The following is a 10731-nucleotide window of genomic DNA, read 5'->3' on the forward strand; positions in this document are numbered from 1 at the left end:
CACTCCTGTTTCATTCCCACGGAATCCAATAAGCATTGACTACGTTCCAATGGTGTGGGCCTATCCAATTTTTGTATCACATTTTGATTTATTGTGTGTATGGTAGGAGAGCACCAGCATGCCACATCTTGTGTGCAGGGTGAGGAAGCTGTAGATATGCATGTGGGAATCCATCCTCTCTTCCTATCTGAGGGATCAAACTCAGATTGTTTGGCAGCAAGCCCTTCCACCCAGTGAACCATCTGGGCTGCCCCCAACTCCCTTTCTTGAGTTTCATTGGTTCAAATTGCACCCTGATGCAAAAGTCCACTGATAAATTCAATACACCAGTAATTTTAATGATGGTATAATTCTTAAGAAGGAATAGCATTGGGCATTAAGAGAGGAAATCAATTCTCTGAGAAGAAGTAAAGAAAGAATTTTGGTACATTTGACGTTCCTAATGGTTATCAGGTTATATATACATAAAGATTTCTCCAGAACTAGGGTGAACTGGGGCAGGGACTGAGAACCAAATTTATTCCATGAGACAGGAATTCAAATTTTCCCTTATTAAAATTAACACTCCTGTGAGGTGTATGTCATTCCTGTCTTAATATGAAGAAAGAGAGAGGTATGTGATTATTCCAAGATATCACAGTCTGGCAGAATCCAAAGATCCAGATGTGACTCACTGTATAGCCGCTACACAAAACATTTATCCTGAGAAGTATTATAAGGACACATCTGCGTGTCCTTTCTTCTTTCTCTGGTGCTGATAATTATACAACTGATAATTATGCTTTATCCCTTTCACTCATCCGTTCTCTCACTTGCTGTAAATGATTGCCAACTCTGCCTTCAATTGGAGAAAAGCGAGCCCTTCTCTCTGTACTGTCTAGCTCAATAGAGCAGCATGCGCAGAGCTTCCCTCCTTGCTCAGAGGAAACTAGGAGAATTGGCAGCTCTGTCTGCAAGTCTCTCTTGCAGCCAGGTTTGGCTGTGGTATAAACATAGGTTCAGCTAGCATCTTCCAGAATCTTCTTATAAGCCATCACTTGTGTCTTTGGCTTCCCTCTTCTCCCCTCCTCCAACCTTCAGCATGCAACACAGACAAATGGTTCTAGTTGCTGTTTTGAGCCATGGATATAAAGACCACCATGAGGACAGGCAATCCCCAAGGCTCACGAGAGCCGGGTAATAGACCCATGAATCAGGTTTTCAAAACTTTGAATTAAAACTTGACTTCTAAATACATATTTTTTAATAATATGCTTTTTAAACACACTACTGATCACAGTGTAATAAAGTCAATTTAACACTTAGGTTTTCCAGAAGTTTCTTTTCTCAGTACTATGAAGTGCAGCATTGCCTACCTTTCTCCGTAAGTTGTGAGCGATGGTCTTGTTTTCAATGACGGCATTACTTTCAAGGAGGACTAGCTGCTCTGCGCGACCTAAAACTACGTCCAGACGCATGTCAAAGCCAAGGTCAGCCACTATCTGGCCCAATTTCATTTTCTCTGAAAGCTGATCCAGAAACTTCAGATACTAGATCCAGAAACAAGAATGAAAGTGGGAGGTGTGGGTTAGGGTGCGGGCTCACTGAGTCCTCTCTCTCTCACAAGTGGGTGTCTCTTTTGTGTCATCCCAGAGCTGAAATTCTGACCCCAAGATTTGGAAATGAATGTTTGAACCACCTTACCAATTCTCTGCCATCTTCCTCTGCACTGTCTTGGCTAGGAACCTTGATGTCAGCTTAATATCAAACACACTTCTAAGTCCTGCCATACAACAAATGGGCTACGTTCCTAATTCCACCCTGGTTTCTTACTGTGTGTCTTGACAAAAAGCCCCTGCAACCTTGGCCCTCCCAAGTTGTCCCAGCACTCAGCGACCACCCCAAAACCAAAGTTCTCCACATATACACTAAAGTTGAACAATAGTTGGGTGGGTTAGTTAAAAATCTTTAATAGGACTGGAAAGATGCCTCAGTTGGTAAAGGGCTTGCAGTCCAACCATGGCGACAGGAGTGTGAACTGTAAAACATATATTTTTTAAAAAATCAGGCCCTGAATATGCCTGTAAATCCGGCATGAAGTGGGCAGAGACAAGAGGAGGCCTTGGGGTTCACTGGCCAGCCAGTGTAGCCAAATTAGTAGGCTTCAGGTTCAGCGAGAGACTGTAGCTCACAAAATAAGGTGAAGTGCAACTGAGGAAGACATGTGTTTTCAACCTTTGGCCTACTCAGACACACACTCATACCCACACACTTATACACTCACCTACACACTCATACACACTCATATACATGCTTACACACTTATACCCACACACTCACATACTCATACACACACTCATACACACTTACACACTCATGCACACACTCATATACACACTCATACACATGCTTACACACTCATACGCACTTACATATTCGTGCACACTCACACACTTACACACTCACACACACTCATACGCACTCACACATATACACACTTATACACTCATATACACACTCATACACATGCTTACACACTCATACACACTTACATATTCATGCACTCACACACTTACACAGACACTCATACACACTCACACATATACACACTTATATACTCATATACACACTCATACACATGCTTACACACTCATACACACTTACACACTCACACACACTCATGCACACACTCACATACTCATGCACACACTTACACACTCATTTACACTCATACACATGCTTACACACTCATACACACACTCACACTCATACACACACTCACACTCATACACTCACACACATACACATGCACACACATGGGGAGGGAGCTTTAGAAAATGCTCTTTAAAGTGTGTAATATAACACGATTAGGTGACCAACACTCTAAAGCATAACTGTATGCCATAGTCTGCATTCTTTTAAATATTTAACTTATTTTTATGTGTTTCTGCTCTCATGTATGCACGCATGTGCACCACACGCAGGCAGTGCCGTGAGTGGCTAAAACAGTGCATCGGATCCACTAGACTGGAGCTACAGACATTCATCTGTGAGTCTCCACGTGGGTAGCTGCTGCCTGGGGCCTGTAAGAGCAGCAAGAGCTCTTAACCCTAGAATCTCTCCAGCCCACACGGTTCATAGTTTCACCAACTAAACTTGCACAACGCTTAAAGGTCTTCCTTCATTTGGCTGTTGTTGTTTCTCTGGGTGTATTCAGACAGAATGCTGTGTGTGTGCTAGGTGAGTGGATCAATCCATCAGTGAACTTGCTCTGTGCTAACTGCAGGCCTGGACTTCTGTCTCCAATAAGGCCTTCTCGTGGCGGTAACTTCTCAGCATCTGGCACTTCCAGGCAATTAAATGCTGAAAAGAGTATAATTTCCAGCCATCCAAGTGGATCGGCTTAAGGTCTGAATTATCTATATTTTACTCATCAGGATGGAATTATCTGCAAGCATATATTTTCCCATTTTGTTAAGTAGCATACAGATAAATACAATTTAATTATCGTCGTTATAATCTACAGTAACTATCACTGTAGCATCATTCACCACGCTTTGACTCCACAGACAGCTTCATATCCGAGTCCTCATGCCACCAGCTCCTCTTGCTCTGGTGCTTCTCCTTTGGGATCTTCTTTCATCTCTGCCATGTGCTTGAACGTGACCTAGCTGCTTTTGCTTGTATTTTGAGTGGAGGAAGCAGACTTACCAGCATAGATTGGTAGAATTAATATATGAAAATGACCATCCTACCGAAAGCAATCTACAGATTCAATGCAATCCCCATGGGAATTCTAACACAATTCCTCCCAGAAATTGAAAGGTCGGTTTTCAATATGGAAACACAAAGAAACCAGGATAGCTAAAAACAATCCTGAATGACAAAAGATCTGTTGAAGTTGTCACCATCCCTGATCTCAAGTAGTACCACTGAGCTGTAGGCATAAAAACCACATGGTATTGGCATAAAAATAGATACATTGATCAATGGAATTGAATTGAAGACCCAGAAATAAGACCACATACCCATGAAAACCTAATTTTTGACAAAGACTCCAGAAATACACACTGGATAAAAGACAGTATCTATACCAAATAATGCTGATTAAACTGATAGTTGCATGTAGAAAAATGCAGGTCGATACTTACAACCCTGCATAAGACTGAATTTCAAATAGATAAAAGACCGCAACATAATGCCAGAAGCACTGAATCTGATCAAGAGGAAAGTGAGGAACTGTAATGAACTCCTTAGCACAGGAAAAGACTTTCTGGGCAAAACACAGGCACTAAGAACAATTAATAAATGGGATCTCATGAAACTCAAAGGTTTCTGTATGACAAAGGACGAGGGAAATTAATAAATGGGATCTCATGAAACTCAAAGGTTTCTGTATGACAAAGGACAAGGGCATTTGAACAAATTGGCAGGCTACAGAACGGGAAAAGATCTTTACCAATCACACATCCAAAGAGGCTTAATATCTAAAATTTTAAAAATTAAAAAAAAAAATTGTGTGGCATTAGTCTGCATGCCAGGCTCGACAACAGGCAAGAAGGGATGCAAATGGGCCCCAACCAAGGCCCAGCAGAGGAAGCACCTCTCTCAAGGCCTTTAGCTGTTCCGTACAGTTACAATCAAGAAGCTGGGGGAACGGCTCAGCAGTTGATAGCATGCACGGTGCTTGCAGGGCCTCCAAGTTTGTTTCCCAGAACCCTTCAAGTGACCATTGCTTCTAACTCCAACTCCAAGGGGTGCAATGCCCTCTTCTGGCCTTCTTGGGCACCTACACTCATGTGTACAAACCTACACTCAGAACCACACAGATACACGTAATTAAAACTAAAATAAATCTTTCTTTTTTTAAGATTGTGGTTGATGGCAAGTTGTTTTATTGCCTTTTTCCTATATTTTGTTTTTGTTTTTGTTTTATTCTGTTTTTTGGTTTTGAGGTATGCTATCACCGTGTACCCCAGGCTGGCTTTGAACTTACTATGTAGCCCAGGCTATCTCAATCTCATGGTCCTGTGTCTCAGCACCCTAGTAATACAGGAATGCCCAACTGGCTTAAAAATCTTCAACTTTATAGGGGGGAAAAAAGGGATTCTGTGTATTTTATCCCTTCAAATCACAGGTTAGTGTGAGTTAGAGACCAGGCATTCTACCCTATATTGTACTAGTCTAGATTTTATCTAGCACTTAACCTCTACGCAACTTTACTTTCAGTTTTACATGGCCATTTTACTACTTGCATCTGTGGAAAACTCACTGTGGACATAATTAGCTTATGCAATCTGCTTTCATAACTGAGGACTATTTTGGCAGAATTTTAATGAAGACTAACGATAACACTTGTTTGGAAAGAGCTTTAGAGTGAGACCCAATCCTTGCCAGAAGAAGAAGAGGAGGAGGAGGAGGAATGAGAAGGGAACAGAGATGAAGAAGAGGAAGAGGAAAAAGAAAAGGAGGAGGATCATGTCGCCATATATGGAAATAAGCAACAGGCTGTCATTCTTGCCTCCAAGCTCCTGACACATCCCACATCCACCTCCATCAGAGCACCAGGTGGACCAGTCTCTAATCCACCCATATCGTGTGTGTTGGCTTCCACAGACACCTCTTAGGCATCTCTGCATATCTGACCCCTAATGTAGCCATGGCATATCCTCAGTTTCTTTTAAGTTCAGAAAAATAAGGCGCGAGTTTACAGAATACACTTTTCTCAGCCAAAGAGTATCTCTCGTGACAAATTTTGATCCTATGTGCCTCCTTTTCTGTTCCTGCCCTCTCTCTCATGGACCCTTGTAGCTCATGAGGTCTCACCTCCACACTATTACCCACAAAGCCTTTCTTCGACCCTGCTTTTCACGACTCTGCACCCCTTCCCTTCCAGCCACACTCAGCATGAGGCAAGCGAGCTCACTTCCTCACCACTCTGCAAAACTACGTCCAAGTCACGCTGTCCTCCCCATGCCCAGGTCCCTGGGGTGGACTATTCTCTCATGGCCCACTTGTCTCCTGCTACCCGACTGGTTCCCTCCCTTCTGAGTGGTTCCATTGTGAGATCTCAGCTCCACCAGGCGTCTGTTGCTTAACGAAGGATCCAGGTCCTGCAGCATCAGATCAGCGTGGGGACATCACGGACAGGCACATCACCACCGATGAGTTTATCATTTTGAACTTTTGAGGTGCTGAGTATGCGACCCAGGGTTTTGTGCGTGGTAAGCACAGCTCTACCTCTACAAAACGGCCCAGCCATGGCCATCAAGGACCACTCTCATACATGCGGGCTACCACTGACAATAGCACGTGTAGGTCTGAGCTTCCTGGCCATTAATGATGCTTTATATTCTACAGAGGAAAAGAAACTTCAGGTCTAAAAGATCCTTCATTTCCCATTCCCTTCTTTGTCGTGGCCCCACTAAGAATGCCGCATTCCACCATATCCGGTCACCCACTCTGCATTCTCTGACTATAGCATTTACAAGACTTCGTGCCTTTGTTTAAACTGTTTCCATCTACTGCGTCTGCCCCTTCTCCCACGATCATCCTACTTAACCTTCAAAGGTCAGTTGAACCATCTCCTCTCTTGTAAAAATCTCCTCACTGCCCAGAAATGTCTACAATACTTTATTAATACACTATGACAACTATAATGCATATAGTCTAGGGTGCAGCAGGGCATCTTAATGTCTGCCTCCTCTATTAAGTGCTAAGCCTTTAATAATAGGAACTATAAATCACCCATACTTCAGCTACCCCAAACCTTCCAACCTCAAAAAGAGTGGTCATACAATACATGCATACTGACTTTAACAGGACTGACTATCAAGGGAACCCTAAACAATAGAAAGAGGCTTATTATTCCTTGGAAATTTGCTTATAACTCAAGACATGATCAGTCTAAACACTGCAGTGTTCAGAATGTTCTCAGGTACAGGGTTAGCCCACGGCAGATGCCCGCACCACGGATGTGCCATCCCCATTATTACTTTTTGTTTCTCAAGATTCAAGTTGTCTCTCAAGACGTCTCCAGAAAGCAGCTCTCCCTCCAGGTGACTCAGCTGACCCTGAAGCGCCTCCACCTTGCTTTCTGCCTCCTGGGCCCTCTGTAGGGCTTTCCGGTGAAGCTCAGCTTCGTTTCCCAACTGTGCAGCAAGCTCTGATATCTGGGCTTCAAGCTGGGAGACCATCTGGAAACAAAGACAGAGAAGAAGGCTAAGCCTTGTTTAGATGCAAGGAAGTATTCCGATCTGCCACTCTGCCGAGAAGCATAACCAATGTGACACCCACTTGCAGATTCCTTGTAAAAGTTCAATTTAAAGTAGGTCATTTGTAGCTGCTTTCCTCTGTTTGAAATGAACTTGCATTTATCAAACTGATAATGGTGGATGTTGTTCATCTCCCTATAATTCCTTAACAAGTTTAGTTAACACATATTTATAGATAATACTTGCTCATCTCAATATTTGTTATTTAGAGATTTCAAAGCTAAGATGGAAGGGAAAAGACTCAGATAAAAAGAAATTTCAAGAGCCACAAAGATGCCATTTCCCCGGAGAGATTCTCTCACCACATTTAAGCGATTAAAGATTGTGTGGTGAATTTGTCATGAGATGCAGCCTGAAGGTGCACAGAGAATTCCAATGCAGACAGACCTTTTCTTTTATTTAGCCTTCAGCCGAATATTGGTTATATGTGCCCTAGACTTCAGTGGTGCAATTATATACGAATATTATCATTTTAGCGTCTGAAAGGTCAAGTTCTTTTTAATCTGGTGACACCAGAAATTCCCCCAGCACTTGCAACCTTCCCAGGAATCCCTCACCTTTGTCTTCTTTTTTTAAATTTATTATTAAAATTTTTACATACCAATCCAGTTCTCATTCTCTCCCCTCCTCCCATTCCCTTCACCTACTCCCCCACTCTATCCCCGTCCACTCCTCAGAGAGGGGAAGGCACATTGCTTTGTGGAAGGACCAAGGCCCTCCCTACTATATCTGGGCTGAGCAAGGTATCCCTCCAAAGAGAAGAGGTTCCAAAAAAGTGCAGTACAAGCAGTAGGAATAAATCCTGGTGCCACTGCCAGGGGCCCCTCAGTCTGCCCCAGCCATACAAAGTCACTCACATTCAGAGGGACTAGTTTGGACCTATGCTATTTCCTTCCCTGTCTGACTGGAGTTGGTGAGCTCCCATTAGCTCAGGTAAACTGTTTTCAGTGGGTGTCCCCATCATGGCCTTGCCTTTGTCTTGATCATCCTGTCCCCAAAAACAAAGAGCAAAAGATTAATCTCAGACTTAAAGTACACTTCCAGACCACCCATCTTGACTTTACTGAATTCAGTTTTTTGGGAAATGCTGAGCTCAATAAAATTGGGCTAAAACGCTGGTGAATAAATATGTTTTGTTTGGGGAGGCAGAAGGGCAAAGAGTAATAGATGTTTACCAGAACTACAGTGCTGGTCCACAGTACTGGTCGCCTCCATTGTCTTAGCATTTTTAGAGTTTAAATCAAGAACAGAACTCAGGCTTTGCTTTTTTCTTTGTCGTTTATATAAACATGCTCAATGCGGGACATTGAAGCTGCCATCTTTGTTTTTGAAACACTATTATATGTAAGATTTGATCTGGTTTACCCTCAATGAAAAACCAATAAGCAGGGCTGGAGAAGTGGCCCAGAGGTCAAGAGCACTGACTGCTCTTCCAGAGGTCCTGAGTTCAATTCCCAGCAACCACATGATGGCTCACAACCATCTTTAATGAGATCTGATGCCCTCTACCGGCCTATAGGATATATGTAGGCACAAGACTGTATACATAATAAATAAATAAATCTTTAAAAAACAAATAAGCATAAATTAGAAAAGAAAGTCCACATTTACTTGAGTTTCCATCCCTAAGTAATATAATACAATACAATATATAACTATATGTATACTGCAAAATAGTCATTAAGGAAAAGAATCTTCCATGATCCTCCAAACAATTATTTATTCAGTTATTTGTTTATTTATTTTAAATAATTTATTAGTTTTGTATTGTTAGGATATAGCCCAGGTTGTGCCATATATACAACTTTCTGTCCTTGTTTTTACCTAGGAGAGTTCAAGCATCATTTTCTGTCATTTAAAATTACTAACATTTCAAAGGCTACACTAAGAATTCATCATGAGGAACTTGACCAATGGCTCAGTCATTAAGAGCACTTGCTGCTCCTGTAGAGGGCCAGGGTTCAATTCCCAGAACCAATATGGTGGCTCACAACTGCCTATAACTGCCCTCCCAGAGTATACAATGACCTCTTCTGACCGCGAAGGTATGTATACATACATGCAGCAAAACACTCATACAGTTAAATAATAAAATAATTTTTTAAAAAAAATTTGAAAAGAAACCATCACAGAGCTCAGCAGTATGCACCTAGCCTTTATGAGGTTGGGTTCAATCTCTGAAACAATTCACCATTAAAAACATAGAAGTTCTCAGCACTTGCAAGCAAGACTGTCAGGAGTTCGGGGCCAGCCTGGTCTACATGAGACATGCATCCATGTCCCCACTCCCAGGCCAAGCATGTTTCCTCTGATGGCTGAAGCTTTGATTTGCTGACACCAGACAGCAAACAGGTAGTGGATCCAGCTCATTGGACGACAGATGCTAGTCAGCTCCATGTCCCAGAGTGGGCTGAAGTGAGAGACATCTGGAGGAGGCTAGACAGACAAACTAAAATCTCATTCTATGCTTGTATGACCCTCAGAGTACTGTGCCTACAATACAATTCATCCCACACTTCAGAGGGTATTTCACACACCAGAGGTATTTCCTGCACTTCAGAGGGTATTTCACACATCAGTATCAGATGGTAAGGCACTCAGAACCATATCTGAGGGATTATTTCCACCATCAGGGAAATATTTAATATTATTACAGAGCAGAAGATTCTGAGAAGCCTCAGTTCATCTTGTCAGCTCTAAGAACTATCATCAGTAGACGTGCTAGGAGTTCAGTACTGTGTGGCCGTCACTATGTGCCATCATTATTCCCCCTCCAGTGAATGAATTCAACCAACCTGATGTTCTTTCCTTAAAGAGTTTTTAAACCTTCAGAAATTTCCCTCTGCTGGCCAGATGTGGTGGCCCTGCCTACAATCCTAGCACTGGGTCGGAGGGAGGTTGAGGTTGGTCATCCTTGGCTACAAAGCAAGTCCAAGTCCAAGGCCAACCTGAGCTACATGAGATCCTGTCTCAAAACAATAAAAGAAAAAAAAGACATCGTCGTATGTTATATTACCCAAACTATATTTTTTTAGCCATAGTCTTTTGTCAACTAGAAATCTTGGAGACAAATAAGGGTCAAAATCATTTGAGTCAAGGCCAAGAGAACCCTGCCTGTACACCACCTGTGTAGACCCAAGGATGCTCCAAAGAGCCTCGAAAGCCCAGCGCAGGCCACTTTGCAGGCTACTAAAAGTGGATGTCTGAACTGTACACAATGGACCAATGTTACATAGAGTCTGGGGTTCAGAGTGGAGCAAAGAGCTGTGGTCCTTCCCAGTCTACCCCATCACAAAGAGCTGTGGTCCTTCCCAGTCTGCCCCCATCACAAAGAGCTGTGGTCCTTCCCAGTCTACCCCATCACAAAGAGCTGTGGTCCTTCCCAGTCTACCCCATCACAAAGAGCTGTGGTCCTTCCCAATCTACCCCATCACAAAGAGCTGTGGTCCTTCCCAGTCTACCCCATCACAAAGAGCTG

General features: G+C 42.8%; 1 protein-coding gene across 2 annotated transcripts in view; it reads right to left on the reverse strand.

Annotated features, from left to right (window-relative positions):
* Ccdc170 (coiled-coil domain containing 170) overlaps positions 1-10731 on the reverse strand; it is a 78798-nt gene that overhangs the window by 12226 nt on the left and 55841 nt on the right. Inside the window, exons 7-8 of one of the 2 annotated variants that reach the window (XM_005363433.3) lie at positions 6975-7175; positions 1356-1529 (exon numbers count right to left, since the gene is read on the reverse strand). In XM_005363433.3, coding sequence (XP_005363490.2) covers positions 1356-1529; positions 6975-7175 — 375 coding nt within the window. The remainder of the gene's footprint in view (positions 1-1355; positions 1530-6974; positions 7176-10731) is intronic. The other variant, XM_026787324.1, reaches the window with a different exon arrangement.

Source organism: Microtus ochrogaster, linkage group LG9 (assembly GCF_000317375.1).
Source record: "Microtus ochrogaster isolate Prairie Vole_2 linkage group LG9, MicOch1.0, whole genome shotgun sequence".
NCBI lineage: Eukaryota > Metazoa > Chordata > Mammalia > Rodentia > Cricetidae > Microtus > Microtus ochrogaster.